Source organism: Arvicola amphibius, chromosome 1, assembly GCF_903992535.2.
Source record: "Arvicola amphibius chromosome 1, mArvAmp1.2, whole genome shotgun sequence".
NCBI lineage: Eukaryota > Metazoa > Chordata > Mammalia > Rodentia > Cricetidae > Arvicola > Arvicola amphibius.
In genome coordinates, this window is record NC_052047.1 from 105,168,823 (window position 1) to 105,195,761 (window position 26,939).

The 26,939-nt window shown below is 36.9% G+C and overlaps 2 protein-coding genes and 1 pseudogene across 2 annotated transcripts; 2 read left to right on the plus strand and 1 right to left on the minus strand.

Moving 5' to 3' along the window:
- Positions 1–3,472: 3,472 nt before the first annotated feature.
- Positions 3,473–13,371, minus strand: LOC119817877 (annotated as a pseudogene).
- Positions 13,372–13,930: 559 nt separating this feature from the next.
- On the plus strand, positions 13,931–14,941 carry LOC119807234 (olfactory receptor 51T1). The gene has a single exon (XM_038319323.1). It carries the CDS (start codon positions 13,934–13,936, stop codon positions 14,939–14,941), a length of 1,008 nt encoding a protein of 335 aa, XP_038175251.1. The 5' UTR covers positions 13,931–13,933.
- A 7,683-nt stretch (positions 14,942–22,624) lies between these two features.
- LOC119803581 (olfactory receptor 51A7) lies at positions 22,625–23,560 on the plus strand. The gene has a single exon (XM_038314988.1). The coding sequence runs from the start codon at positions 22,625–22,627 to the stop codon at positions 23,558–23,560; it is 936 nt and encodes a 311-aa protein (XP_038170916.1).
- Positions 23,561–26,939: the final 3,379 nt, after the last annotated feature.

The window sequence follows — 26,939 nt, forward strand, 5'->3', positions numbered from 1 at the left end:
AAAGAATCCACAGTTAGCTTAACTGTTTCCCTGGTCAAAGTCAGAAATCTGTAATAATTACTGAGAGAGAGAGAGAGAGAGAGAGAGAGAGAGAGAGAGAGAGAGAGAGAGAGAGAGAGAGGAAGAGAGAGAGGAGAAGGGGGAGATTCAGTTTCTCTGGGGAGTACTGGGAGATACACTCACACTCACTAGCCTATGGCTATAAAGATAAAAACGTAGTTGACACTTTAGTACTATGTTCATTTATCAGAATAACAGTATTAGGCTCTCACCTGGAGCCTATGTTGAAACAACCTCAGCCTTAGGTGTCTTTTTTTGTTTTGTTTTTTTTTTTTGTTTTGTTTTTTTCCAGATATATAGGTTTTATCTTGTGGAGTGGGCTTTATATCCAGCAAGATTGGTTATTCCCCTAACACTAATGCCACCACTGTGGCCTGACACGACAGAAAGATTTAAACCTCTGCTTGGTAGAGTAGTATATGGATTAAAACTCATAGTGAATGGATTAATTTTTATTTAATGATCTGACATATCCAAAGAAGAAAATTCAACACTATTTCAATGCTCTTCTAAGTGCCCCAGTCTCACAAGAGAGAAAGAAATGCTAATATCAGGAAATATGAAGTATTGATAGATTCTGTTAAAATAAAGAGTGACTTGGTCCAGGACAATAACACTGGAATTAAGATTTAAAGACCATAATTAGCTTTATTATCTCTTACTGATTTTATATGGTATATATCATTCTCAAAACATACTGCTAAATTCATTTTTTATCCTTTATTTTCTCGTACATTTCATAGGGACCAAAGTTTTCACTCCCTCCACTCCTCCTTGTCCTTTTCAGTCCTCTCTTTTCCTTCAGATCAACTCTTCCTCTTTTTCCCTTACAAAAAAAAGGAGCAAGCAGGCCTCCCACGGATATTCACCAAACATGGTCTAACATGATACAATAAGAAAAAGAGTTCCACACACAGGCAAAATAGTCAGGGACACCCCACTCCCACTGTTGAGAAGCCCATAAGAACATCAAACCATACAACCTATACAAAATAATGAGCCTTCTCTTGAGGTACTTCTGGCTCTGCCTAGGGTTTGGCTGTGGGTCTCTGCATCTTCAACCATCAATTTATGGTTTTATGGAGTGTTAATTTAATTAAAATTTTAGAAAGACAAGGAAGGAGACAAATGCAGATGTAGTGAAAGAAAGGGGAAACGTTAGCATGGGACATGGAGACATAGACTCATCACATGCTGGAAAAGGAATAGAGTGTAGAAAATGAAAAGGAGTCTGAAATTACTAAACAAGACTAAATGGAATTGTAGATACTTAAATTTTACCCAAAGAAATCAAGTTCAAAGGGAGTTCAGAAGAAATAGTTGACTTGTTACATGGAAGGAGATATGAACTGTGAAGACATTAATGGGGGCAAAGCTGAGCCTAGAGAAGGACCATGTGATGTGGATGCTTGTGTGGTGAGCTACAGAGAACACATACAGAAGCTTGCAGAAAATTTTGAGATTTGATTTTATTTCCTCACAGTCCCATTGAAGAATAAAAGGGCAGACAAAATAGAAAGGGCACCATAAACCCCTGTTTTCACAGAGTCTGAACACTACAAATGTATTTCCTGAGCAACTGTTGCTTGCCCTCACCTTAGATGCAATGTAATTGTTTTATGGTTGTTAAACTACTAAAGTTGGTATTGAATAAAACAAGTACGTCTCTAAATACAATTATATTCTATAGCTAATCACTAAAAATTATATACAAGCAGTATTATAACAATGTATATCATACATGGCAACATAAAAACAGAAGTTTTGAAAGATGAGATAAGTAAATGCAAGTAAAGTTCTATTATTTTTTTCTCTTAGATCAATAGAGTATAATGATTCCTGACATTCTCTTTGAGGCTTATTTCCCATTTATATTGCATCAATATTGAGTCCTTGCTTAATGTATAATAATGCTTAATAACCTCCAAACATATACAATTAAAATATTTATGAATCAGGAATGATTAGATAAATTTGGTGCCATCATAAACTCAATCTTTCAGTATTACCCTTAAGCGACTCTGTCTAGTTTATCTTGTTGAGGTGAAGCTCTTGCTCAAAGCTTTAGCAGTGTGACTGCTCTTGCTTCTCTGCCATCTATCATATAGGGCCAGAAAGTCCTTTTTCTCTTTGGAATATGCTTGTGAGTCCTGGAAACCCTGAGGCATGGGCCAAATCTCAGTTCACAGGTTTCAGGGAAGTGGCTCGGCATTTGAATCCAGCTATGCCACTTAGAAGTGGAATGACCTTGACAAGTTACTGCTCTGGATCCCAATTTTTTTCTGTAGAAAATGCTTGTCACAACTCTTTCAACGATTGTTGAAGAATTCAGTGAGATAACAGGTAAGTGATGTAGCTGGATTAGTTAACTACACATTAAATGCAGAATTCTAATATGATCTTGTTTGCACTGGAATCGTCTGAGTGCACTTGTTTACAAAGAAACATTACAGAATTGAGCAGAGAATCGGGTATGATTCTTTGTATCCTTGGGGTCCAGCATAATTACTGGCATTTCTTAGTGTTAAATACATATTAATTTATGGTTAAATGGCCTAACAAATTAGTTGCCTGATACTGAAGTACTGTTAAAGCAGATATTATCATAAACACAAGAACATGCAACATATTCTTCTGAAAATATTGAACACTGCATTTCAAATCCTTCACTTATGTTCAGTTTTTCCACTAGACTTACTCAAACCCTGAAGTGGCTTTATTCTGTCAACTTTTATCAAAACCTCAGTATGCAGTCATATTGTCAACAGTCTTACTAGGTTGACAGAATTCTGTATGATTGTATTAAACATGTAAAGGAAAACTATATATTTTTAAAGAAAAAGTACCTACTAGGAATAATGTGTCTGATTTAATTTTATCACAGAACCCTTTGAAAGCGTAAATACCTAGACATAAAGGTAATTGAATTGTTGTTTTACAATATTATAGCAGTTTTTCTCTACTCAAACATAATATTTCATAACAGTTTTTCATAGCATTGTGGGAATTATTAAATCATTCTTGTTGCAACTATTGCTTAACTAATACATCAAATATTACTTAACATTGAAAGAATAAATGCTCAAAAACCCAACAGAAAGGACAAAGAAAACACTCATCAGGGTTATCTGTAAACAATAATTATTGGTGCTTATCCCCACTTTTGTAGATAAAAGTAAAATATCACCAAATTAAATTTAATTTATGATGGCAGATATATAAATACATGCTTTCTAAGTTGAATACAACCCTGACAAAAATGATGTGTTTTATCTTTGTCTATAGCCTTGTTCACTCCTACACTATATTCTAATCAGATTTTAAAATTTGATTGTATCATAGCTGCTGAAAGTGGAAATATGAATTACTCCAGTGTTAACTTAATTTTTATTTTACTTATGATTCCATTTGACTAGGCTCTGCTCTTTCTCCCCTGGAACATTCTCATGACCCGACCTCTTATCTGCTTGTCCTTCACACTGTAGACAATGGGGTTTAGCACAGGGGGAGAAGGTAGATTTTGGCCATGAGCATGTGCACAACTGATGGTAAATGTTTCCCAAATCTGTAGATCATGGTGGCACTGATGAGAGGAATATAAAAAAGAAGCTCAGCACAGATGCTAGAGAGATGGGTGTTGAGGGCTTTGAGCCTCTGGGCTTTGAGGCAATGCCCAGCAATGTCTTCAGGATGAGCATGTAGGAGAGGAGAATGATGGGAACATCGAGCCCTCATGTGAGGATAACCACGATGAGGCCGTAGAGGCTGTGGACACGGTGCTGGCACAGGCTAGGCACATCATATCTTGGTGAAGACAGTATGAATAATAAAACATTGGAATGCCAGAATGATAGCCTCTTTGTAAGAAAAGGCACAGGGAAGACCACACAGACTGCCTGGGCAAAGACAACTAGTCCAGTCTTACTAATAAGGCCACCAGTGAGGATGGATGCATAATGCAGAGGTTCTCAGATGGCCACAGATCTGCCGAAGGCCGTGAACACTAGGACTCCAGATTCTACTACTCCAAATCCATGAATGAAGAACATCTGTGTTACACATGCATCAAAGGGAATCTCAGCGGCATTGAAGCAGAAGATGCTGAGGATGGATGGCAGAGTAGACATGGAGAGACTAACATCAGTCAGAGCCGAGATGCAGAGGAAGTACTACATAGGCTCATGGAGGCTCTGCTCCACCTTGACAACTGCTAGGATGGTGCCATTTCTCAGGACAGTAATTATGTAGAGAAATCCCAGGGAAGGCCACCCATGGGTTCTTGTCTGGCATTCCTGGGATGACTGTCAGAATGAAAACCGAGCGACTGGCATGTGATCCAAATTTTTCATAGTGTTCTCATCACTAAGTAAGCTAACTCTCTCACTAGTTCACATTCCAGAATTGAAATATAGTCTCATATGAATCAAATAGCTTTATGATTGCATAAATAAAAGAATAGATGGAAGAATATAACTAAAAATTGTTTGCACATCTTTTATGTTACATGACCTTTATCTTCCCTCCGAAGTTTATATGTGGTGAGATGCCTGTTCTTGGGCTTATTTGTTTACCTAGAAAATGAAAATGAGACTAAATATTCCATATTTACACATTAAAAAACTTTAATATCTCTTCTTTTGACAATTTCAAGGTTTAAAAGAAAAGCAAACATAAAACTTCTTGTTAACCTAGAGAAGTGAGCTAAAAATAATTTTAAAACTACTAAACATCCCATTCCCCCAAGCTCTCCCCATCCTCCCCTTCACACTTTTCTCTCCCCATCCTGGGATATGGGAAGGGTGGATGTGGGAACAGGGAAATATATATATCTTAATTAAGGGAGCCATTCTAGGGTTGGCAGAGACTTGACTCTAGAGGGGTTCCCAGGTGTCCAGGAAGATGCCCCCAGCTAGTTCCTTGGACAGCTGAGGAGAGGGAGCCAGAAATGGCCAGATCCTATAGCCATACTGATGAATATCTTGCATATCACCATAGAACCTTCATCTGGTGATGGATAGAGATGGGGACAGAGCCCCACATTGGAGCACCGGACTGAGCTCCCAAGGTCCAAATGAGGAGCAAAAGGAGGGAGATCATGAGCAAGGAAGTCAGGACCACAAGGGGTGCACCCACCCACAGAGATAATGGGGCTGGTCTAATGGGACCTCACCAAGGCCAGCTGGACTGGGACTGAAAAAACACGGGATAAAAGCGGACTCCCTGAACATGGCGGACATTGAGGGCAGCTGAGAAGCCAAGGACAATGGCACTGGATTTTGATCCTACTACATATACTGGCTTTGGGGAGGCCTAGCCTGTTTGGATGCTCACTTTCCTAGACCTGGATGGAGGTGGGAGAACCTTGGACTTCCCACAGGGTTGAGGTGGCACTTGTGACAGCCCGATAAACCGGCGCTGCACCCAAAGGTGCTTCAACTTTCCCTCAGAGCACTGTTAGTTCAGTGGGTGAGGAGCACAGGCACCAGGCTGATCACTTTCAAGTTGATCCCAAGACTGATAAGACATTATCCTAAGCCGAAACGTTGCTTTGAAACCCTTGCGGAAGGGAATTTTTCTCTACTATGCCAGCAGCAACTTCATCAAAGACACAAAGTTTGGAGGGAAAGCACGGACTTCTTATTTTTCTTCATCTTATCTCTGATGACACAGAAGTAGAAATATACATTTTGTAATTTGTCTTGCCACAGACGGCTAACCTGGAGGTGCTCAAATAGCCATGTCTTGAAACAGCAAGCATAGAGTATGTGGAGACAGGGAAGACTGTATCTTAGAAGTGACTGCAAGCGACAAAAGTTCTTCTGTGACGGGACTGCTTTGATGAACATTAGACTTAGCACAGCGAGAAAGCGCTCCTGCTGCTCAAGCTTGACAACCTGAGTGGAGAGCCACGGCAGCCATGTGAAAGCCATGTGTCCATATGTGGAGGATTGAAGGGTCGTCCTGGAAGCCAGCCTAGCAAAATCGTGAGCTATGGATTCAGTGATAATAATTCAATAGAGAATGACTGAGGTGGACACCTGGCACTTTTTCCTGGATTCTGTAGGAGCTCAGGGGCACACACACACACACACACACACACACACACACACACACACACACTTAACTGGTCTTACTGACCCTTTGGCTATTATTAAACATTCACTATGATACTTTAAAAAAACTACTAAACACTTAGTTCCACACTGACATTTAATTTCACAAGCCCACATCCATACAAACTCATACACACATATTCATATATATGTGCATATGCGTATATACATACAAACAATCCAAGCATATATTCATATGTATGCCTATATAAGTATATACATACAAACAGTCCAAGCATATATTCATATTTGATCTGCCTCACATTGACTCCAGTGTATTCACAATGAACTCTGTGGACAATGACATTTTGTTGGATAAAAAAATTTCAAATTAACATTTTCTGTCACAAATTTAAAAAGTAGATGGAAGTTTCCTTCACCTTATTTTAATATAGCAAAGTGCATAGCATAAAATTTACCAGCCCATATACAACCACATGTAAAACATACAGGAATATACCACCTGCATTTTATTTAACACCATAATATAGGTACCATTCTTGAAACCTAAAATGAACCTATTTGCAAAAAATTTTATAGAACATATGATCATTGCAAACTTCTGTCTTTCTGAGGACTAGGCAGCAGAGTGGAATTTTTCTTTAGGGTTTTCTTACTGATCACTTATATCCACTAAGGTTTTCCTCAAGAGAGTTCTCTATTCTGCAGTTAATATTAATGTTTTTATAAGTGAGTTATATATATTCCTTATAAATAGAAATTTCATTAAAGTTATCCCAGAGTCTTAGACCATCTTTTCTTTCAAGGTAGAATCATTCAACTATTACACACTTTGCTGGCATAAATACCACCATTTTTTCTCCCCTTTGGTATCTTTGATTCATACAAATTTGCAAGTATGTTATCTCAATATCTATGCTATGAAAATAGGAAACTAGTAGTTATTATTTGCAATGTTTCTTCTGAAAGAAAAGTTGAAAGAAATTATTAGGTAAAATCTGGTGGGTTTTTTTGGGTCAATATATCTATTTCTGATTTGGTTCAAATTGTCATATTAAGAATTTAATCTTTCTGTCTTTTTGTTCCACAATGATTTAGCTATATTATTTATTCACTCATTCCAAGATTTTATCGTTGATAGAATGGTTGTTTTCTAGGGCCCTTTAAGAAGAGTATCTCTGATAACCATAGAATGAAGCAGAGGGCAATAGTGCCTATAAGTATGGAAATGTGCCTGTAGGGGTAGTAGGCACTGGCTGATAATAATACGTGGGCTGAAATTGAAAAGTGCCAACATTTTGATTTCTCAGAAAATTAGGAAACAACCTTTTTCAAGACCTAGTAATACCACTTTTGGGTATATAGCCAAAGGATACTCAATCATGCCACAAAGACATGTGTTCAACTATGTTCATAGTAGCATTGTTTGTCATAGCCAGAAACTAGAAACAACCTACATGCCCTTCAACTGAAGAATGGATAAGGAAAATGTAGTACATTTACACAATGGAGTACTACACAGCAGAAAAAAACAATGACATCTTGAATTTTGCAGGAAAATGGATGGAATCAGAAAACATCATTTTGAGTGAGGTAACCCAGAAAGACAATTATCACATGTACTCACTCATAGGTGGTTTTTAAACTTAAAGCAAAAAAAAAAAAAAACAACCTAAGAACCACAATCCCAGAGAACTTGGACAATAATGAGGACCCTAAGAGAGACATACATAGATCTAATCTACATGGGGAGTATAAAAAGATAAGATCTCCTGAGTAAATTGGGAGCATGGGGACCTTGGGAGAGAGCTGAAGGGAAGGGAAAAGGTAGGGAGGGGAGTGGAGAAAAATATAGAGTTCAATAAAAATAATAATAATAAAAAGAAAAGTGCAAAAATTTAAACCATGCTACTCATAACAAATTTAGTCATAAAGACCTATACAAATATTATACATAACTATTCATAAGTTTATGCAAAATAAAGACCATTGCATTTTAATTGCAAACTTTGTCTTATGAATAAAGCAATCAATATTAAGAAATTTATGAGTGATGTGGCTATTGTAGTAGCTTTAAGGGAGAAACATGACACAATTGTGCAGATATATTCTGTATAATATTAAGAATAACAAAAAGAAGACTTTCTAATTTTTTGTTTCTCTTTGCAGTATGAAGTTACTTCAATCAATAAAGTATTACATTTTGGAAATGTATAAAATTATATATCTCAAGACATGAGGATTTCCAAAATATAGTAAAAAATATTATGTTATTAACTTATCAGTTGAGAAAAGAATCTATTATGTCTAAGTAGATGTGTATTAATTTAATTATTTTTACTTTCTTTTCCACTATCTTCTTTCTCCTTCCTCCCTCCCTCCCTCCCTCCGTCCCTCCCTCCCTCCCTCCCTCCGTCCCTCCGTCCCTCCCTCCTTTCCTTCCTTCCTTCCTGCCTGTCTGCCTGCCTTGTTTCCTCTAGCTGGCCACTGAATGCAAGGCATTATACATCTGAAGAACATGTTTTACTAATGACCTATACCCCAGGTACACTGACAATTTTTAAAAACATAAAATGTCACTACTTCATAAATCTTTACATTTGGTTGCTATATTAAGGGCAAATATGCCTTTTAATAATACTACAGAAGTAAATGGAACATATTTATGGTGTTCTTAGGATTAACTTAAAACTGCTGTATAAAATATCTATAAAAATCTAAATGCTACAGTAAAAGTTTTTAGAAAAACGAAATCAGAGGTAAAAAAGCAAAAAAATCCCAAGGACAGCACAATCAGGCAATTATATAATGGAATGAGCTCCAAAATTTCAGAGCTTAGACTTTGTTTGCTTTGAAACATATTCATGAACTAGATATATAGAGCACTCATGTTCTTTGACTATATATATATATATATATATATATATATAGTATTCTAAGTACTTAAATATTTAAAATACGCAATTAGTATTTGTGAATCACATCAACATTAGCATCACCTGGGCAGCCATTAAAACATGGAACCTAAATCCCTCCCTAATATGTTAAAATAAATCCAATATTTAGAAAAGGTGCCTATGCAAATGCTTAATCTACATGGGTCTCTTTTACTTTTGGTAATTGTTTGTGATTTGTTTGATATTGAAGGTATTAGAGACAGGAAGAAACAGCACTGGATATAGATTTCTGTTTCTGGAAGTGTTAGCCAAGGAGAAAACACATGACTGAAGAACTCAGAGCCTAATGTGATGCAGCCAGAGCTTGCATCTCTGTCTACGAGCTCACCACCTGTTAACCCCACAATTTAAAAACATCTCTGTTGTGCCCATTTTAAATTGTTCTGTGATGGTTTAAAATAGTACGACTGATTTTATATGCTGCAAAGTAGGCACAGTCCTTTTAGCAGTGGGAAGGGAGTGCAGAGCATGAGGTCTCTACAAAAAGGTAGAACTGGGGCCAAATTAAATTTTTTTTAAATCTCCTTCAAAAATACTCATAGAAGTATTTATATAAACCCTCTCCCAAGGTCCCAATGCTCCCAATTTACTCAGGAGAGCTTGTCTTTTTCTACTTCCCAATGTAGATTAGATCTATGTATGTCTCTCTTAGGGTCCTCATTGTTATCTAGGTTCTCTGGGATTGTGACTTGTGGGTTGGTTTTCTTTGCTTTGTGTTTAAAAACCACTTATGGGTGAGTACATGTAATAATTGAAGGGGAAGGGAGAGATAGGGAGGGGAGAAGAGAAAAATGTAGCGCTCAATAAAAATAATTAAAAAAGAAAAAAGGAAGATATGAAGGTAAAGAAAATTTTAAGGGATTTGGGATGTAAATGATGAAGATACAGTGTATATGAAATCTTCAAAGAATAAATAAAAATATCCTTTTAAAATAAAAAGGGAGTATTTATATCAGCCAAATTTAAACACAGTGTGAGGAAATAAAGTATACAGTGTCTCTGTGTGGCCCACACAGGAACTCTACCCCATATCTCATTTAGCTCCCATGATCATTAACTTGTGTTTCTTACTCCAAACCCATCATCTAAACATTTCTGATCTTTGATTTGCATTCCTTTACTACAACATACCTGCCTCCCCACTCCTTTTTGTGTTCCCTGTTCTTTCTCTTCCTTACATCTCACTTTTCAACAATCTCTCCCCAATGTGCTTGGTCTACCTGGCCCTCGCATCTTACCTGGCTCTGACCTCTGTTTGATCATTGTCCAGTCAAGTATATGTGCACGTGTCTCCTGCTTGTCTATAGGAACTAAGAACACAGGGAACACTGCCACTAGGTGCCCTTGGTATGGTAAGCTAGGTATGGCAATTAGGCGTTCCCAGGAGGCGCCATACACGATTCTGAAGAAAGTCAAAATAATAGATTAACATTTCCAATTTAGTTACCTTTTCTTTATAACAGTTTTCAGAATCTTCATTGGCAAACTAATGGGATTTAATGGGCTACTTCAACACATGCTGATTAGTGTATGCTGATTAGGTAAGGGCTGGATGCAACAATTGTAGTTTGCATATAAAAAGCTGCTATTTATTAAGACAGATGAGACCTATTTTTCTATATATTTCCTTTCTTTTCTGGAATCAATATTTTGTCTTGTTTGAAATCTCAGCATTTGTGGGGAATCATGGATTTGCACACAAATCAGGACTTTTCCTAATGTGTAATATGTGAAATTATTCATCTCTTGGTACTTATGGTACTTATTGTGATACAACTTTTTATTGTGTATTCATCATGCAAGAAACTATGAAAATGTTTAAAAGAAGAAAAATCTAGGGAAAATTAGTTATTGTAAAGATTATTAATTTATTGCCAGCTATAGAAAGTTGAATTCTAGTCAAAATAAGGCTTAAATTGAATGTGTTCTTACAACTGGAATAAGGAGATCTAAAGAATGGGTTAATTGAGAATGAAGCATTGAAACCTTATTTGATGTGTATAAAACAGTTTACTGAAGGGGGTGTCAAAGCTGACTGATTAATCTCCAGAACCTTGCAATAAGTTATGCACTTAAATTCCTGCTCTGTAATGTGCTAGCTTTTACATAAAGTTCCTCAAACCCTCTGTGGTCTTTAATTCCCTCAGATGTGACAAAATGAAAAATACCTCTTAACCCACTAGGTTGATGACAAATGCATATAACAATGTATATAAAAGTATAGTATAGTTTCTGTACTCATCAAATATTAAGTTGCTTATACTTACAAGCTTAGTAGAAAGTGGGCATGAGTGGAGTATTATGGATTCTCAGGAAGCGTTCCAGTATTAGAGGAAGGACCAGCGAATTGTTGGTGAGGCATTAGAACCTGTTAGACAAAAGGTGTATTAGCATCATAGAAGAGAGGGATTGCTTTTTCAACCATGTCCTAATTACTCTCTGACATTTAGGGACTTCTTTGGGTAGCCCAGAGCTGGGTGAAGAGAAATAGATATAGTTATCTGACACAGGCAGGCTGTTTCTGAAGACACTTATTACAGTCAGCCTCCAGGGCTAGGCATTTGCTCTCAGCTTTGATAGATGGGGTTTATTTGAGCCTGAAAGCCATGTGTTAAGTTATTGAGTGCTTTGGGGGGAACATTTCATATTGATCTCATCACTCTTGCTTTCATCTAGTGTACTTCAGTAATCAAGATTACTGCTGTCTGGTGACTCTGTGAGACTCCCTATATAGTCTCCTTTTTGGGAACTGGTTTATCTCTGCTATGTGAAGAGACTCAAGAGATGTGATCAGGTAAGTGGAGTGTGCATATGGGGAAGGACTGAAGGGAAAAAAATGAAAGAGTTAGAGATGGGAGGAGGGAGATCAAAGAAAACTCAAGAAAATCTTGGAAGATGGAAAATATGGTTGAAGAATCAGAGGGATATTGTTAAATGCTCATAGAAACTGAGACAGAGACAGAGTATAGGGAGACAATAAGGAAAGAGAAAAGGAGCTGGAAGCCAGAACTCTTTATTGTGATCATAATTATTATTTGGTATTATTAATCAAAGCTTTCTGTTGTTCCAGATTGTGTATCACTAGCTAGCACTGAAAGATGTAAGACACACATGCCATAAGTATCAAGAAATTCACACTCCAGATTGAAAGAATGGTACTTGCTTATACCAATTTTCAGTTTCATTTCTGCCTTATAATTAAAAGTTTAATTCAATGCTCAAGTATTGTGGTACAGTTTTTAGTAGCAAAGGAGAATTTTCAGTTTAGCATACTCTGGTGCTGTCTAAGTATTTTGTAGATTGTGAAATAAATATAGAGTATTGACAAATGAAATTTTATGTAGTGTCTGAGAACCACGGAGGTTGGGGTCTGTCGCTGTTGGTGCTGGAGGCAGTGATTTAAGCCTTTGGATTACTAAAGAATAGAGTAGAGTGGATCATAACCAAGTCATTGTTTCCTGTCTTGTGTATGGGCCAATGTTACCTCCGGTATGATTGGTTAGATAGAGACTTGTGCATGCAATTAGAAAGCACTAATCTTTTTTATTCTGGTTAGTTGTCTATGTAGGGAAAATGAGAATGCTTCTAGAATAATGTTCAAGTCTTGACAGGGCTCTTTAAAACAGTATACTTGCACTAAGTGAGTTTAAAGTCACATGCTGGATCTCAAAAGAAAGACATAGAAACAACAGTGCAAAGATGTACTAAGGAGGAGAGAAAAGAAGCTGGGTGGTTTAGTGGGGCTGGAAAGTCACACAGAGAAACAGAAGCAGAGAGCAGTGAGGACAGCTTACAAATACAAGAGGTGGGCAAAAGAATTCTTTCAGTTGTAGGAAATAAAACAAAGAATCGATGATACTAATAATAGACTAGGAGAGTAGGGGAAATGGTGACCAATGGTTCAGGTATAAGGATTCAGCTGCACAGCAACATCTCAAAACATACACTAACAGGGGTATCACGCTGTGTGCATCATAGCAGTGTGGCACTGAGGTGCTTCACTCATATTCGAGTGCTATTTCTAGAAAGCCTCAGCAGCGGCTTAACAACTCAACACAAAGTCCTATAAGGTTACAATTATGGGTATTGCGATTTCATAGTCTACATTTACATGATAGATATCTATAAGATTTTATTTCAAGGTAGGAGTAATCTTGAAAATAAGATGAGAATGAACCTAAGATAAATAATTTATACATGGGAAAGACTCATTTAGTCTTATGACGCCATCTATGATACTTGACTTGGTTGCTTATATCTGTGGCAAGGCAGTACACCATGTTAAAAGCTCAAGATGAAGAAAAATGGCTCATTTGATGGCAACCATCTGATGGAACAGAGAAAGGGAGGAAGAGGCAGGGATCAAGCTGCATCCCTCCATGGCATATCCTCAGTGACTAACTTCCTTCAAGTAGATCTTATTACCTAAATTTTCCTAAACTTCTTTATATCTTATTAATCTAAGTGGATTAATACACTCATGATTTCAGAGATTTTATGATTCAATCAATTTTCAAAAGCTCAACTATAAACAGTGTGTCCTTGGGACCAAGAATTCAACACACGAGCTTTTGAAGATATTTGGAGTCTAAAATTCGAGAGACAGTTATATCTAGAGGGAGCAGAGGCAAGAAAATAGAGCCAGACTCTAACAAGAATGGTCCAAGGTACTGTAGAAATTAGATTAGAGGTTTTATTCATATTATGGAGATTTGGGAGTTCTAAATGCAGAATATAGTTGTGTAATTTGAGAAAGATGTATAAATGCTTGGGGGATTGCAGAAAGGGTCTGATGACACATAGTAGTATTACTTTTTTTTTCAGAGTATATTTCAACTCGCCATGTTGATCTTCAATAACACTACATCCTCCTCTTCCAGTTTTCTTCTTACTGCCTTTCCTGGACTGGAACTTGCTCATGTCTGGATCTCCATTCCTGTTTGTGGTCTCTACACCATTGCACTCTTGGGAAACAGTATTATCTTGTTTGCTATTATCATTGAACAGAGTCTTCACAAGCCCATGTACTATTTTCTCTCCATGCTCTCTGTTGTTGACCTGGGTCTGACCATCACAACGCTTCCCACTGTCCTTGGCGTTCTTTGGTTTCATGCCCGGGAGATCAGCATTAAAACTTGCCTCATTCAAATGTTCTTTGTGCATAGCTTCTCATTCCTGGAGTCGTCAGTGTTGGTGGCTATGGCCTTTGACCGCTACCTAGCCATCTGTAGCCCTCTGAAGTATGCTACCTTCCTCACAGACATGATGAGCTTGGTGATTGGACTGATCATCTGTATAAGACAAGTGGTTTTCATGTTTCCCTCAATTATAGTTGTGAACAGTGTGTCCTTCCAGGGAGGCCAAGAGCTTTCCCACCCATTTTGTTTTCATCCAGATGTGATCAAATTCACATACACCAACCCCTGGATCAGCAGTTTTTGGGGAATGTTTCTTCAGCTCTACCTGAATGGTACTGATTTATTGTTCATTCTTTTCTCCTACATCTTGATCCTTCGTACTGTTCTGAGCATTGTGGCCCCCAAAAAGCAACAGAAAGCTCTCAGCACATGTGTCTGCCACATCTGTGCTGTGACCATTTTCTATGTGCCAATGATCACACTGTCTTTGGCACACCGTCTCTTCAGTTCTACCCCCAGGGTGATCTGTAGTGTTTTGGCCAATATGTATCTACTCTTGCCTCCTGTACTGAACCCAATCATTTACAGCTTGAAGACCAAGGTTATTCGACGGGCCATATACCGGCTACTCCGAATCAAGAGTTCAAGGGACTATAGTGTGAGGAGCCTCAGAGAAAGGTGGGAAAGAAGGAGACAGTTTTCTAGTACATGAATTAATGTTAAAAGGGAAGATGATTGGTTAGTGTTATCTCCAGGTATTATGATTAATAAGCAAATCCCAACTGAGTTACAGGAAAAATACTATATAATCTTGAGTTTATGAGAGTTTTAAAAAACACATTTCAAAGTCAATTTGTGAGCAAATGTGTAAAATGAGGATGTTTGAAACACTTATGTGGACTCCCATGTGCAGAATGATATTTTCCTAACCCGTGAGGTGGCACCATGAGTAGACATACCTGCTGTTAAGTCTGAAGACCTGGACTTGATCCCCTGGACCAATCCTGGGAAGGAGAGAACTGACTCCCGTAAATTGCTCTCTTACCTGGGTCAACACCATGGCACATATGCAAGTGCGTGCGCGCGTACACACACACACACACACACACACACACACGCACACAAACAATGTGAATAAAAACCTTTTGGTAGAATTGCTATCTCACTCTAAAGCAGGAATAGTTAGAGCAGAATAAATGACAATGTTTATATTTTTGTGTTATACTAAGTAAGCTCTTCTTTTTCCTCACTAAGGTTCACAATCTCCAGGGAGTGAGCAAGAAGTTTTTTTCCCCCACTCCTGCTGGTGAGAGGAAAAGTCACTCATATGTACAAAGACACAGACATAGATACACGTAATTAAAAAGTCGAGAAAAGGCTTGAATGCTGTTTTCAGTTCAAATCAGAGTCCTGTTTCCTTACACGGGCACTCTTTTTTGTTAACCTATTATTATTTTTTTTTTTACCAAAGATGATGCCTTTCCTATTTAAATTGCTTATATATTTCCCTTTAGTACAATGCATCAAATTACATACTGCCTTTTATTGCTGCTGCATGGCCTAGACATGTCAGGATGGTTCTTACTCTCTAGCTCTTCTTCAGTGCAGACTCTGCTTCAAGACACTAGCCTTTGTTTGAAAGTGTTTGCTGCCTTCCACCTGGCTGTTTCTGTCCCCCACTGCTCTAGACATGGCAGTGTTACACAGTGACTGCAGTCTTGCTTAATTCTGGCATCTTGAGATCACCTTAATTAAGGATATTTGTTTTGTAGCAAAATAGCCTTTGGTGTGGTGTTTGGAGGACATTAGAATTTTCTAAAATCTTCCACTTATGGAATTACGAAACTTTATTTCCACCTAGAATAATCCATGTCTGAACACAGGAAAACAAGAGATAGTCTGATCTGAGCCACCCGATTCTTTGAAAAGTAAAGAACACCAGCCCTGAACTCTAGTGTCTGTTTGAGTTTTCTGGAGCCCTCCACAGCGCTGCAGAAACACTGGTGGAGAGGGACTCTGGTTTGCTTAGCTCACTGTATCTATCTTTTCAGATAACCACTGCCAAGCAATAGTCCCATTACTCATGGTTAAAATTATTTGTATTAGTTCCCTTTAAGCAACACATTCAAGCACGTTAGCTATTTCAGCAGGTTCATGTTCCATCAGAATAAGTCATTTGTCACTCATTTATGTGTACTTAAGGTTTCCACATTCCGTCAGTAAATTTAATTATTAATTTAATGCTCTTTCCACAAGGCTGTGAGAACTTTGATATCAAGACTTTACCTTTAGGTAATCCCTAACATTTAATTTAGTGAACATCACTTAGTTAATACTGTGTGGCAAATATATAACCATAATTTATGTTACTAGTTGCTACTTTTAATTCTTCAGTAATTCTCTAAACAATTTCTCACAAACATGTATCTGATATTATCACCCATTATATTCTTAGACTCTTAGAAATTTAAATCTTAATTTTAGAAGGAAATATAATTATTGAAAGTTCAATATAGTGTGTAAAGTTGCATACTTTGGATTTATGAATTCTGGGCTTAGATTCAAAGACTAAATACTTTAGAAATATAGGTATTTGAAAAGTTTTTTAGATCAATTTTTAAAGCTGTAACTTCTTACTGTAGAACAGGAGTAATGATAAACTCCTCCTCTTTCAGATGCTCACACCGAGTCCTGGAACTCACGCTGTAGACCAGGTTGGCCTCGAACTCACAGAGATCCACCTGCTTCTGCCTCCCGAGTGCTGGGATTAAAGGCATGTGCAACCATCACCCAGCTCAGTTTATGTTCATAATCTAAATAAAATTTAGTTATCTCAACATATTTTATATCCTTGTGAGAAAATATCAAACCTACACTTACTAGCCTTAGATTGTCATTGTCTTTCCAGTGTTATTTGACTAGTCAGTCTATTTTGTATCATGTTGTGATAGTTCTCAGTGTGTTAAACTTTATAGTATTTAATAATGTTTGAAGTTTTCTGCTTGTTCTCTTCATTGATTTATTAAGGAAACACAGAAATTTTAGCTGGACTGACAGTGGGCAAACCTGCATAGGACCAAACCAGGCTCTCTGAATGTGGATGACAGATGTGTGGTTGGAGCAGACTGTGGAGCAGTGAGACCAGGATTTATCCCTAGTGCTTGAACTGGCTTTGGAACCCATTTTCTTTGGAGGGATACCTTGCCTGGCCTAAATATAGAGGGGAGGGCCTTGGTCTTGCCTCAAAGTGATGTGCTAGACTTTGTTGACTCCCCATGGAAAGCCTTACCCTCTCTGAGGAGTGGATGGGGTGGAGTGGGGTAGGGAAGGTGGGAGAAATGGGAGGAGAAAAGGGAGTGGGACTGGGATAGCATAGTATGTAAAATGAGAAAATATTGTTTAAAAATAAATTAATTAATAATAAAAAATAAATGAATGTTATCACATAAAGCCAGCATCTGTTTGTTATTATTGTTTATTCACTGATATACTTCCATAAATTCAGTTTTAGAATTCCTTGGGCAAATTCTAAAAGAATTAATATTGTAAGCTTGATAGGAAATGTATGGAATCTATAAAAAGACTGAGAGGAAAATATTTTTTAAGTCTATTTACTCTTTTAGTGAAAAAATAGTCTACTTGATAAGGATTTGAATTTCTGAACTCAGATAAAAGATTAAGAGAGACATAAACATTCTTTCTTGATTCTTTCATGGCAATATGATTTCTCTATAGTATAATAGAACATGAATTATTTTTAGGAGCAAATTCATTGAGTTTGAGATTAATAATTGTTGACAATTATTTTCTTCTAATTTATATATAATTTTTCAAAGTATTGAATTATCTTAGAAATTTTTAACTTCGTATAGCAGTGAATAATCATAAATAAAGGTAGAATGGGAAACAAAATTATTTGAGAGACCCAATCATCTTTAGTTAGCTTATCTTGTTCAAATATGGAACCATGCATATGTGTATCTCACACAGACACACACATGAACTTTTGCTACTAACATATGAATACTGTTGATTATTTGAAAACTACTTCTAGCTCATTAGGTGCACTTGACTATATCGTAACTTGAAATACAAAATATTAAAAACCCACAAAACCTTTTAGTTTATAACAGGAATTTTGGGTCAGTTAATGAAAATTCCAGGTATTTTAAAAATGCCATATTCTTTACATCTTTTCTAACTCTTACCAATAATGTAGTCCTTTTTCTTTATCCTACAAATCACAATCCCAGAGAACCTATACAACAATGAGGACCCTAAGAGAGACCTACATGGATCTAATCTACATGGGAAGTAGAAAAAAACAAGATCTTCTGAGTAAATTGGGAGCATGGGGACCATGGGAGAGGGTAGAAGGGGAGGAGAAAGGAAGGGAGAGGAGAAGAGAAAAATATATAGTTCAATAAAATCAATAAAAAAGAAAAAAATCTGAAATATTGAAGGAGCATAAAAGAGGCAGCTGAAGTTGGCACACGCCTATAATCCATACACTCAGCAACCAAAGCAGGAAGGTAAGGAGTACAAGGCCAACCTGGGTGCAGAGTGAGACCCTGCCCAGAGGGAAGGAGGGAGGGAGGGAGGGAGGAAGAGGGAGGAAGAGGGAGAGAGAATGAAAGGGCAAAACAACTAAAGACAAGAGAGTAAAAATGATAAATGATGCATCTCATCATTAATACCAACATGCTCAAAAAGAGGTTATAAAACTAAAGTTATTTAAAAAGTTATCATTTTATAGTATTTCAAGATATCAGCAAATCAATATGTATCATTACTATGCAGCAGTTACTTTGGAATTTACAAGAAAAATCACCAAAATGTAGATGAGGGTATGGTTCAGCCAATGCTTTCACGTTAAAAAATAAATAAAAAGAATATGTGGTACATATGTAAAATAGATTATTACTCAACTCTGAAAAAAGATGAAGCCACATAATTTATAGGAAAACTATGAACTTAGGATCTATATTAAGTGAGGTCACACAATCTCAGAAAGAAGAAAACCCCATATTCTCCCTCATATATGGATCCTGCTCTATAGTGTGTGTGTGTGTGTGTGTGTGTGTTTATGACAGAGAGAGAAAGAGATATGTTGTATACATTTAAGCAAATGCACATGTAGGTGCACTCTGACATAAAGAAAGGAGAACAAGAAAGAATACATATTAGGTGACAAGGGAGCACCTAATTTTTGAATAATAATGAATAAGCACATAAGTTATGGAAGAAGCTATAAAGCTAATTGTTTTCCTGGTTTTAGTTCTGTCATGGATTTTTCATTTTTTAGGTGGTGGATAAGTGCATAAAATATCTTTAGTAGTGCAAGTATAAAATCTGAGATAATGATCCCCTTCAGAATGTTCTAACAAGTTCATTGAAATAGATAAAGTTTGGATCTGGTTAATTTTCATGTATGATTTTATTTGTAAATTATTTATAATAAAATTTTAATGAATATTTAAAAAGAAATAGCCCAAACTTAAATGTCTATAGGCAATTAAGCATTTCTAGGGAAAATGGGCTCAGGAGATCCATTCATCTTCGAGATCTGTAGACAGGTGGCAGGCACTGGGGAAGGAAGAGATATTTTGTTCAAAGACATAGCCACTTATAAGTTGCCTATATGCGTTTAAATAAATCCTTACCCTTGCTCCTGGGAGCAACTTTAATTCAGGCCATTGGGCTGTTTAAAATAAAACGACATGAAGGTAGAAGTGTTAAGAAGAGGAAGGAGATTAGTGGAAATAAAAGGTCTCCAAAGGAAGTATCAGGTGCAGGTGACTAGGCTAAAAGTACTTTATATACAAGGATGAAATGTCATAATGAAGCTCATTATTATGTATTATTAATATACTTAGAAAACAAAGTATTCCAACATGATTACTGAAATTCGCTATGATGGTGCCTACAGCAATTTTCTCTCTTTGTCCTTTTAATTTATATATAAACATTATCATCATCTTCATGCTGCTTCATAGTTCTCAGTGACTTTTCTTTTCTCAGCATAAACTCTTACAGTCTTGATAAAAGCATTAGAAACTATGATGGAAGCCCAAAGTGCCCATCAAATAGAATATAAGAAATATAGTAAGCAGTACAAGAGGGTTGCAGTTCTGAGATGTCTGTGTACACATGGCAAATCAAGTGTGCCTCGCTGTTTGCCAATAGCTCTGTGAATTATTGGAAAAGCATTGCGTGCTTGTAAAGTGGTTTGCAGTATTCAATCCTTGTGTATCACTTCTTATTTTTTTGGATGATGGAATCAATCTGAAGGAAAGTCCAGTGGTCTGGCTTGGAATTAGAGTTAGAATATTTGATTAAACAAAGTCCACTATTTTAACTATATTTCCAGACCTATGTGAATGTCATTTTAATTCCCACTGCTTACCTTTCACGTATGTAACCATCCAGTTGTTAACCTGTCTTAGTTCCTCCTGAGACCTGGAAACCCAGGAGTTAACCTGCAACCCACCATGTTCTTCATAAGTGCACTGGCAGGTTCCCCCAGGACTTCCCGTGCTCCCAGTGGCCTGAACTCCAGACCAAACAGGAGAGACTGATCTAGATAAGGCCAAGGACAAAGCAGAGGCTCTTGCTCTCACATTGCAGAGAAGGGAGCTTCTGGTTCTGGTAAGGACAAGGAGCCAATTATTCCATTGAAAACTAAAAATTAAGGCTTTCTTTAGCACCTTATATCTGAATAAATAATTATGGAAGGAAGAGGAAGCAACTTTGGCCTATGTCTGTGTGAGGATATTTGTGTGAATAAGTGTATTGTATGATTTGTGAGTTTATATATGTGTACACATGTGTTTGTGTGTATTGGTGTGCATGTATGCATGTGAGTGTGTGTGTGTGTGTGTGTGTGTGTGTTGGATGGTCTGATGGTCAAGTAGCGAGGTTAATTACCAGGCTATTTATCAATATTCTGACACTCATAATATCTCATTTACTTGAAAAAAATTTTAAATAAAAGTAACCCTTATGGTCAATGAAAACTACAGCATCTGATCGGTCAAATGTGTGATGTCATAAAGAAAGGCTAGTCTTTTTTTTTGGAATGTTTGTGAAAATAACTGCTATTGCTGATTATCTGCATTGTGTTAAAGACCACATCACACTGCTAAAATACTTCTGAGTAGAAATTCTTGTGTACAATATTTAAGGTACAGGATAATACATTGGGTGTCTTAGATTTATAGAGTTAAGTTGACTGGCTGAGCTTTATGTCCAGATATTCATGCAAATCATCTGAGCTCTTGTTTCTTAACTAAACTATAGACATTCTAAGTACTCTGGGAAATGCTTGATTCTATATTATCCTTCTCAAACCATCCATCTTCCTGGGACCCTACAACATTCATTAAACTAATCTTCTTCCAACTCTCTGTTTCTAATACAGGACACTCTCAAAAATCTTGTAGCTCCTAAGGTTCTGTGAGATTCAAATTTTTATTTTGTGCATTTTTTCCATCTTTGATGATCTCATTTGTTCTCACAGTCCCAGATACCAATGCCTCTTAATCTAGTGTTTGGGGGCTGTAAAATTATTTTATAGCAGTCCTGAAGTATAAGGATTTATTAAATGAAGGTTAATTAACATGTCTTTGTTGCTCTGGCATTTCCTTGGTTCTTCCTCACTATATATATATGAAACCAGTGTGTAAACAATGTTAATATTTAAAAAGAGTTGTAATGTTATAAATTTAGATGTGCCTTTGATTCTTCACAAATATCTATAACACAAAAATCAACAGAGATTGGATAAAATTTACTGATATAAAATGAGGCTCAGATCAGTCAGATAGAATAAATAAATTAATACCAATTAAAGCTGTGGTAATTATGCTTGAGCCACTTTCTTATTTTCATTCTTATAAAATTCCTAATGTATTTATTCATGTATATTATATGCATAATGAAAACTTACCTCTTAAGAGTAAGACATTAATTACTTAAACTTGCTTTCTAGCAGTTATTGCTTTCCAAACTATTTTCAGTGATCAATGAGCATTTTAGTAGACTATTGTTTCAGACTTTCTTTTGTGAAATTCAGGGATTTGTTGTAAAGCTAACATGGAAATTATTTAAGGTTGTGTGGGGAAAGCAGTGCAAAGGATTCTGAAATTTTTTAAACTGATATAACAAAACAGTTGAATTGCCAGCAATTTAGAAGAGTTGTGATTTTGTTGCACTGGAAGATATAAACATGAAGGACTTACAGTAACTTTGGAAGAATGCTCTAGCTGCATATGCTAAATATGCATATGCTTTAATGCAACGTATAGAACTCATTTCTGTAAAACTAAAAGAATGATTGCTTTTTTCTCACATGGTTTCAGATATAGGTAAGGAGCTTCTAGTCCCCCATATCCACATGTCTGTTCTTAACAACTCTGAAGGCAAGCATTTTCTTCTGATTGGGACCCCAGGACTGGAATATGCGCATACATGGATCTCCATCCCCATCTCCCTCACGTATCTCATTGCCATCCCGGGTAACTGCATTATCCTTTCTGTCATCAAGACAGAGTCCTCCCTTCATGAGCCCATGGGTTATTTTCTTACCATGTTGGCTGTCTCTGATATGGCCTTGTCCTTCTCTTCCCTTCCTACCATGTTTAGAATCTTTGTTCTCAGTGCTATGGGAATCTCACCCAATGCCTGCTTTGCTCAAGAGTTCTTTATCCATGGGTTCACTGTCATGGAATCCTCTGTGCTTTTAATTATGTCTTTGGACCGCTTTCTTGCCATTCACAATCCCTTAAGATACAGTTCTATCCTCACCGGAAGCAGCGTTGCTAAGATGGGACTAATGTTAGCCTTCAGGAGCACAGCTTTAGAGCTTCTGTTTCCTTTCACTCTAAGGCGATTGAAATACTGTCAGAAGAATCTCCTCTCTCATTCATACTACCTTCATCAGGATGTCATGAAACTGGCCTGCTCTGATAACAATTTTATCTATGGCTTCTTTGTGGCTCTCTGTACCATGCTAGACTTTGCCTTGATTCTTATATCTTACCTGCTGATCTTGAAGACAGTACTCAGCATTGCATCTCTGGCAGAAAGACTCAAAGCCCTAAATACCTGCGTCTCCCACATCTGTGCTGTGCTCATCTTCTATGTGCCCATCATCACTATGGCTGCCATCCATCGCTTTGCCAAGCACAAAAGCCCCCTAACTGTAATACTTACTGCAGATATGTTCTTGTTGGTGCCACCCCTGATGAGGTTCATCATTGTGTACTGCATAAAGACTCGGCAAATCAGGGAGAAGGTTTTGGGAAAGATGGTTAACTTATGTATGAGATAGAACTTGATGATATAAGTAATACATTATCTGCCAGTAGGTACTTACTGGTACTCAGTGTCATAGTGGTTATAATCTAGTTAGGGATTCGAGCAGGACACTGAAGTTCTGTGAAGTATAGAATCTGGAGTTGTGAACATTCTGAATAAGGGTAGAAGAAACCATGGAGAGATATAGTATGATTTAGAGAGGCTTAACTAGCATTTGAAAAGGAGTTTAAATAAAAATATTTATGTGATTGAACTGTTAAATCAGTCTTTGAAGACTTTTAAAGATCTGAGTAGACATGTTATGATTCAATTAATATTTATAAAATATTTCTGTAGTACATAATATTTGTACCATAAAGGAAAGCAAATTAGCAGAGCACAAAGTAGTAATTTGGCAAACATTGAGTGAGTTTTGGGTGAAATAACAGATAGGAGTTTAGGAGTATCTAAAAAGAGTTGAACCTAGATACATTTGCAAGTCTTTTGGGTTGAAGGACAGCAAGGTGTCTGAGCCATATTCAAGATAAATTGAATCTGGGAGAGACAAGGAGATTACGCAACACTAACTATGAAGTGTTAGTTCCAGGATGGCAGAGGGAGCAGAAGGATGTAGGTTTTGCTGCTGTTGGTTTGTTCTCATTTTTGTTGTTATAAAATAAACATATAGCTTATATAAAATTGACACATTCCAGAACGTGCCTAAGAAATCATTTTTAACCCTGTGCTGTTACTGTTTAGTCTTTTATGTCACAGTATTTGTGCCTTTCACATAAAATGTAATTCTTAAAACTAGATTTCTACAGGTCACAGAATTTGGTACCAATATACTTCTTCATCAAAACTTATTTATTAACTTTTTCATGAAAATAAGAACTACTTTAAGGAACGATTACAAGGTTGATTCTGTACTTGAAAGTTCAGTTGAAAGGAAAACTAGGTGTTAAGCTTGTCATGAAATTCTATTTTGTTATGAACTCAAACTTTTGAAAGATGCTAGAAGTTTAGATGATGGGTCTAATTTCTTTTTGAAAATTTGTCTTGGGTGACTGAATATTAAATATAGTATCTGAGAGAAATCTTGAAACATGAGGCTGGCATGCTGCTTACCAGTTACTGATGAAAATTAGTATGAGTCCCTTTTGGGAGACAACAACAACACTTGTGTGTAGATGTGGAGTAAGCTTGTATACACGGTTCAGTCGTCAAACTATGAAGACCCTCCTTTACTGAGGGGCATCTCTAATGTGCTTTTTCACTCATTGATGCCCGTTGCTATGTTCTTAGTTCATACTCAAAATTAGTCTTCATTTTAAATCTTAAAATAGTTCTCAGTAATTTATACCACAATGGCAGGTCTCCACACAGCCATTCATATCATTTATGGATGTTCTTCTCTTCTCTATGCTAACACTGTCTGCCTTGCTCTTCTGCACAGCAGCATAAATGCACCTCACATCTAGTTCATTTACACCTTAGCCTTTCCTTGTAGTAAACTCTGCCATGCTATATTTGTTGTCTCTTACTGCATAACAAAACATCATACATTAAACAATTAAGTACAATAGACATGCTTTCATCCTTTCGTCACTTAGTTCAAAATACTCGCAGGAGTCTTACAACGTTAAAATCAAAAATAGACAAGCCCATAGTTCTTTCTGAGCTCACTGAAAATAGTATCTTTCCTCACCTTTCCCAGCTTCTAGAAATCACCTGCATTTTAGGGTTCACGGACCCTTCCTCCCTCCTTGAAACAAACAGCATTGCATCTCAACATACACTCAACACAGTCCATAGCCATGTTTCCAAAACTGGCCACTGTCAGAAAACATTCTAAGGACTTGTGTTCATCAAAATAATATCCTACTCTCAATAGCTATAGCTGTAATTATATCTGCAGAGCACCAACATACTCACCATTCCAGGAGCTAAAGTGCTGAACGCATCGGAGAGTGTGCTTTTCTGCTTACTATAAGCATATTTCCTTGACTTATTTTTCTCTCTTTCATTCTATAAAAGGGAATCATGGGATGATTATTGAAAATTGAAACTTACACTAAAATGGATTAGTGAATTTGTGAAAATCATGATAATGGTAATAAATTCATATTAACACACATGGCACCTTTCAGAAAGATGGCACAACAAAATGAAACTAAAATAATTTATTGGAAAGGGGCTATTGAATATTTTTTAACAAATTACACTAATTTTCCAATTCAGTAGAAGAAAGACGGAAGAAAGGTCAAGTATTACACATGTCTTTAATCTATTGCAATAGTACATGTCCTATATCATTTGGAAAAACCCTAAGTGTGAGTGTGACTGATTGCAAAAGAAACTTTAAATAAATCCAAGTCATCTTAATACTGTTACAGAAATAACTGTAATTTCAGGAACTGCCAGAAATTGTCTAGAAACTACCCAGGAATACCATAAAACACTTTCATCATCTAAGTGAATTTAAAGCTTATGAAGGAAACGAAAGAGTGATGGCATATGAACAAGAGAGACTTTGGCCTCCTTTCTTAAGCCAGTCCACACCCTTCTATCAGGGTAGAGAACTGTCCGTCCACCCAGTCATGTGTTTACGGCAGGTCTGGTTTGGAAGCTGAACTGAATAGGGGCTGTCAAGGTGATTCTGAGTCACAGGCAGGACTAAGGCACGCACCTTTACAGAACATGTTTTCACCTGCATGTAATGTCACAAGTTGAATGGGCCCTCCCTTTCCTCCCAGACAGGTGAGAAAGACTTCTTTCAATTGCTTAGATATATTTTCCAAGACATGGTTATTACAAAACAGTTAGTTATATACAAACTAGGAATGAATTCCATGTTGAATTAAAGGAATAATGTAGGGGCTTAGGCTATTCTCCATTCCTTCTATCCTCTCTGCTTCCTTCACCTTCAGTTTTCCTTCTAGGAGCCATAGAGATCCTGGTACATGGCTTGATAAAGAACAATATTCCTCCATAATGACGTGCAAACTTCTTAATGTCAACTTTTCAACTAAATTTATCATGTTTACTTGGAACATATAATCATTACCTATGCTTCTTTATTACCCTTTGCTCCAAAACCAGAACTCTCTATTTCTTGGATTGTTACAATAACCTCCCGTTTCCTCCTAAGGCAATTCTTTATGTATCATATCCATGACAGCAATTTTCAGTGACTTCCCATCTCATTATGATTGAAATTCAAAACCTGTCAATAACTTATTTGCATCATAAAGCAACAGTACCTCTTTTCCTTTCTTGCTATGCTCTTCCTTGTAATGGTTCTATATGCAGTGGTATTCTTGACACAAACCCATTCAAACTTTATATTTTCCGCATACTCTTCTAGCCATCTGGAACCCTCTCTGCTCCATCAATAGCCTCATGCCACATAT

Excerpts from the sequence above, each read along its gene's own strand:
- LOC119807234 (XM_038319323.1), top strand. The coding sequence starts at position 13,934 with ATGTTGATCTTCAATAACACTACATCCTCCTCTTCCAGTTTTCTTCTT.
- LOC119803581 (XM_038314988.1), top strand. The coding sequence starts at position 22,625 with ATGTCTGTTCTTAACAACTCTGAAGGCAAGCATTTTCTTCTGATTGGG.